General features: G+C 43.3%; 1 protein-coding gene across 1 annotated transcript; it reads left to right on the top strand.

Annotated features, from left to right (window-relative positions):
• The first annotated feature begins 1,398 nt into the window (after positions 1 to 1,398).
• On the top strand, positions 1,399 to 4,841 carry LOC106817454 (zinc metalloproteinase dpy-31-like). The gene is made up of 4 exons (XM_014822117.1): positions 1,399 to 1,452; positions 3,050 to 3,253; positions 3,551 to 3,680; positions 4,702 to 4,841. The coding sequence occupies exons 1-4, from the start codon at positions 1,399 to 1,401 to the stop codon at positions 4,839 to 4,841; spliced, it is 528 nt and encodes a 175-aa protein (XP_014677603.1).
• The last annotated feature ends 164 nt before the right edge of the window (positions 4,842 to 5,005 follow it).

Here is a 5,005-nt window from a genome sequence, read left to right as displayed (position 1 = left end):
TCTGAAGGGGTGTAATTTAAAAAAAATTCTGGGGCGGTTACGGTTAGACCCCCTCCTGTACACGCCCCTGCCGAGCAAATTGCCAACATTGAAAAACGAACCCCCCCCCCCAATATAAAGCTGGCTACGGGCCTGTACTAATTACTGTTCACCCATGTACATGTGTGTTTAATTAGGTATATATTACGTTTCCAGTCGCCTGCTAACAGCGTCATAACAGTCCGACTGACGAGTATCAGCACAGCCTATTACGTGGATAGCGACGGAAACCCGCTTCCGCTGAAGGGATGTCCAGATCACCTGGAGGTCCGAACGAACACAGAGATTATCGGTCGCAGGTATTCATATAATATATATATACCATCGTCGTCACGGGGTTCTCAGTAAATTCAATAGGACTGTGTCATCCTGGCGTGTTGTAGAGACGGCAATATTTCCAAGTATTATTGTTATTGTTATTCATATTATTTACATGGGAGTGGATCACGGCATTAGCCGGTGGCTTCTGGGTTGGCCGTATCCCAACCTGGATCAGAACAGATTGAATCCTGAATACTATTATAATAACATTTTTATATTCATTAATTATTATATCATAAAATTTGAAGATTTTAACAAAAATATTATAAATATTTGTATGGATTTAAAAATTAGTATGGTTATTATTATTATTATGATGATGATGATGGTGATTATTATTGTTAATTTGTTATTAATATTAATATTATATTATTTCCAAAGTGGATCACGTCATTAGCCGGTGGCTTCTGGGTTGACCGTGTCCCAACCTGGGACATAGGAATTCAATCCAGAATTTTTCGCAGGATGTGTGCTGTTCCCAGTAGTGTGATTTTCTGCACTTGTTGGGCAGTGTGGTGGCCAGGGAGGTCCTTAAGGTTCTTCTCAAGACCATTCTTTATAGAGCCAATTGGGCTCTAACCACCACTAGCTGGCACAGTTCTTGTCATAGTATTCCGCATCCTGCTAATTACGATCTCATTATTATTATTATTATTATTATTAGTATTATTATATTATATAATAATAATAATAATAATCAAGAGGAACCTAGGAATGGCATGGATTGATGATAAGAAAGCCTTCGACAGAGTCCCACATTCCTGGATTCTCGCAGTCATGAGAATCTACCGTGTGTCACCAACTATCATTCAGTTCATGGAAGCTACAATGATGAAATGGAAGACTGAAATGCTCCTCTTCTCTCAATGAGGCTGCCTCAGGACAGAAGATATCTCAATCAAGAGAGGAATCTTCCAGGGTGACTCGCCCTCTCCCCTGCTATTCTGCATAGCACTAACACCGCTTACCAACATGCTGAATAGACAGGGTCTGGGATTTACAGTCGATAAACACAACACCATCAGCCACCTGCTCTATATGGATGACCTTAAACTGTTCACCAAGAACGATTATGAGCTGGAGCAGGACTTGGTAACAGTCAAAGCATTCAGTGAGGACATCAAAATGGAATTCGGCTTAGAAAAGTGTCAACCGCAATCTTAAAAGGTGGTAAGCTAGTAAAAAGTCTAAATATCGAGCTTGATGACAAGACGGCCCTACGAAGTCTGAATCATGAGGACACCTACATATCTTGTGTAGACGAAAGGGATGGTATTCAGCATGCAAAGGTGAAGGAGAACATTGCTAAGGAGTACTATCGCCGAGTTCGCCTAGTTCTCAAGTCTGAGCTCTGTTCAAAAAACAAGATAACAGCGATCAATAGCCTGTCACTCCCGGTCCCCGTGTACAGCTTCGGGGTGATCAACTGGTTGCAATCGTATATCGAAAGGATGGATCGCAAGACAAGAAAGCTACTAACCATGCACGGGCTCCATCACCCAAAAGCAGATGTAGAGCGACTGTACATCAAGAGGCAAAATGGTGGTCGTGGTCTCATTGAACTGATGTCTGCGTACAACACTGCCATTGTAGGTCTAGGCGACTACATCGAGCTTAACGAGGACAAATTTACAAAGCTTGTCAAAATCCATCAGTCTGGAAAATCAAAGCACGCTCTCTTACGTGAGGCTAAAGAAATCAAAGCCAAATACTTGTCACCTCAGCCCACCAGCCAATCCTCAACAAAGCAGAGACTGAAGGCCAATATGGAAGCAGAGAATATCGAGGTATTGAAGAACAAGCCTTGCATGGAAGATTCTACGAGAGCCTCAACAGACCATTTGTCGACAAGATTGCAAGTATATTGCCTGGCTGAGTAGTTCCGGGCTCAAGGGGGAGACAGAAAGCCTGATCATTGCAGCCCAAGACCAAGTACTCGACACCAGATACCATCAACGCAACATCCTCAAGCAACAGGTCAACAGTAAGTGCAGAATATGCAGCAAAGCAAAGGAGACCTTCAGCCACATCATCGCCGGATGCACAGTGCTGGCCCCAACCGAGTACATTGACCGCCATAACAAGGTAGCCAGCTATCTGCACTGGGCAATCTGCAGTGAACTTGGTGAGCTGGTACGTACCTGACAAGTGGTATGAACATACTCCGAGACTCATTCATAATATCATTCTACAGCGTTTGTAAAAATGAGAATATTTTTCACAGTTGATTCTAACGTCACATATATCTTTGTATATAGACAACCTTTTATAAGTAACCATTCGTAAATTATCGCTTCCGAAATTCTGCGGTGCGCCGGAAACAAAACAAAAGCATAACGTCTACACGGTTACAGTTCCAATGAGGAACGAAAAGAAAAATAGTAGTTTAAATATAGGTTAGATAAATTTAAAATATAAAATAAGGTTAAATATAAGTTTAAATATAGGTTAGATATAAGTGCGCAGTGAAACTACATCGAAAATTCGATGACGTTGACGGATTAGCATTTCGTTAGACATGCACGCGTATCTGAGAGAAATTCGAGAGCATTTGCCTGTCACCTCATGATCGCAACCACGTATGCACATCACCACACATAACGATATCTTAACTAAATCCCCGACATTCCATCGCTGAGGAAAACAGTGCTAATAGGATATTTCTGTCTCTCTCCATATTTTTCCTTAGCTGGGTACTGTGGTGCATGAGATTGGTCACGCTTTAGGTTTCTACCACGAGCAGGCGAAACCCACGCGCGACCTATCTGTCACAATACTGTTCGGAAACATCATTGCTGGGACGGAACACAATTTCGTTGCGGCGGCACCGGCGGATGTTTTAGAACCAGGACTGCCGTATGACTATAGAAGTGTAATGCACTATGGACAGTATGTGAGTAGGCTCACGCGTAATATAGGGTATAATAACGTATAGGGCATTGAATTAATCTATGTTTATTTACTCGAACAAAATAAATTATCGACTGTCCATTCTTGATCACAGTTTACGTACACTGTAATCTGCATTCTGTGTCGGGCTTACCGTGCATGTTCTATGTTTTCTTGCACGTATACTGTGACTGTGACGCGCACGCGCACACACATGTATGTGTGTGTGTGCGTGCATGCGTGCGTGTGTGTGTGCGTGCGTGCGTGCGTGCGTGTGTCACTGTGTGTGTCTGTGTTGCAGGCCTTTAGCTCGAACGGGCAGATAACAATCAACGCGCACATTGACCGTGACCTGTTGCTTCAGCGAATAGGTCAACGTGACGGCCTATCCTTCCACGACATCAAGCTCGCTAACATTGTCTACTGTGACGGTATGTGTGTATATCGCGTATCACTACGTACATGATGGATGTTAACGTTGTCTTGTAGCGTGAATGTGAACCCAAATGGAATATATTTATACTATTCGATGATGATAATATGATGATGTGGTTGATATATGATATATGATATATGATATAATGGTATGATAGTAGCAGGAGTGAATAATAATAGATCTATTATTATTCTAATATTAAAGTCTGTTATTATTCACTCCTGATAGTATGATGTTCATACATAATCATATAATGTTACGGTATCAATATTGCTCAGGTGTGCTAAATATACTGTAGCGGTGGATATGCGGTGTTGTCGATGAATACTGGTAGGGTTGCGAGGTACTATCTTAAGTCGATGAATACGTACAGAGTCGATGATGCTGAGGTGCGATAACGATGAGCGAATACGTAGACGTAGACAATGTTTGACAAGTCCAACTGTTACTGATACGCTGAAAGTGACATAGTAGTCGACGGTCACAAACCCGGGCTCTGCTCTCCCGTGTCTGTCCCGCCTAACATTCTCAGCCCCCTTCCTAAAGCTCTCCTCCTTCTCCTCCTCCTCATCCTCCTCATCCTCCTCCTCATCCTCCTCCTCCTCATCCTCCTTCTCGTCCTCCTCCTCATCCTTCTTCTCCTCCTCCTCCTCCTCCTGCTCCTCCTCCTCTGACCTCCACTTCCTGTTATTACTATATTTGTCCTTCCTGTTTTCACTCTATTTGCCGCCATGTCAGGATTTAATCGACCATGCAGCCTCTTCATATCAAGCCTCTACTGCCTAGTTCCACGACTTGCGTCGAGTGTCCAGTGAGCTTTCAGTGTCTATTTTTCAGTCACCTATCTACGTCCTGCCTACCCCGCACGTCCACTGGCGTGTCCGTTCGTTATTACGTACTATTTGTCACGTTTATTTGTCACGCCGCGATATAAAACCGTACTACAATACAAGCCAGGCGTGCTTCGAGTAAGATAGCTTTGAAATTAGTTTAAGATATTTATTTTTGCGTTTTAGGTGTGTGCGCAGGAATTATGAACAACTGTGAGCGAGGAATACAAAATCCGAACGACTGCACTCGCTGTATCTGCCCAGATGACTTCACTTGGCAATTTTGCGAGAACGTTCTGCCACCTACAGGAAGTAGGTGTAGTTAAATTATATGAACACACACACACACATACACAACCAGACACACACACACGAACGCACGCACGCACACACACACGCACGCACGCACGCACACACACACACACACACACACACACACATACATACATATGTACGCAAGGCATGCATGCAGGGCACGCACGCGTGTAAG

The sequence above is a fragment of the Priapulus caudatus genome, unplaced genomic scaffold (genome assembly GCF_000485595.1).
Source record: "Priapulus caudatus unplaced genomic scaffold, Priapulus_caudatus-5.0.1 Scaffold1730, whole genome shotgun sequence".
In the NCBI taxonomy this organism is placed as follows: domain Eukaryota; kingdom Metazoa; phylum Priapulida; class Priapulimorpha; order Priapulimorphida; family Priapulidae; genus Priapulus; species Priapulus caudatus.
The sequence above is the reverse complement of the archived record's forward strand: the minus strand, read 5'-3'. Positions and strand labels throughout refer to the sequence as shown.

Bases quoted from the DNA above. Each gene is read 5' to 3' on its own strand.
- LOC106817454 (XM_014822117.1), top strand. From the start codon at position 1,399: ATGGATGACCTTAAACTGTTCACCAAGAACGATTATGAGCTGGAGCAG. The intron at 1,453-3,049 runs GTAACAGTCAAA...ATTTTTCCTTAG, and splicing joins ATGAGCTGGAGCAGGACTTG to CTGGGTACTGTGGTGCATGA. The intron at 3,254-3,550 runs GTGAGTAGGCTC...TCTGTGTTGCAG, and splicing joins TAATGCACTATGGACAGTAT to GCCTTTAGCTCGAACGGGCA.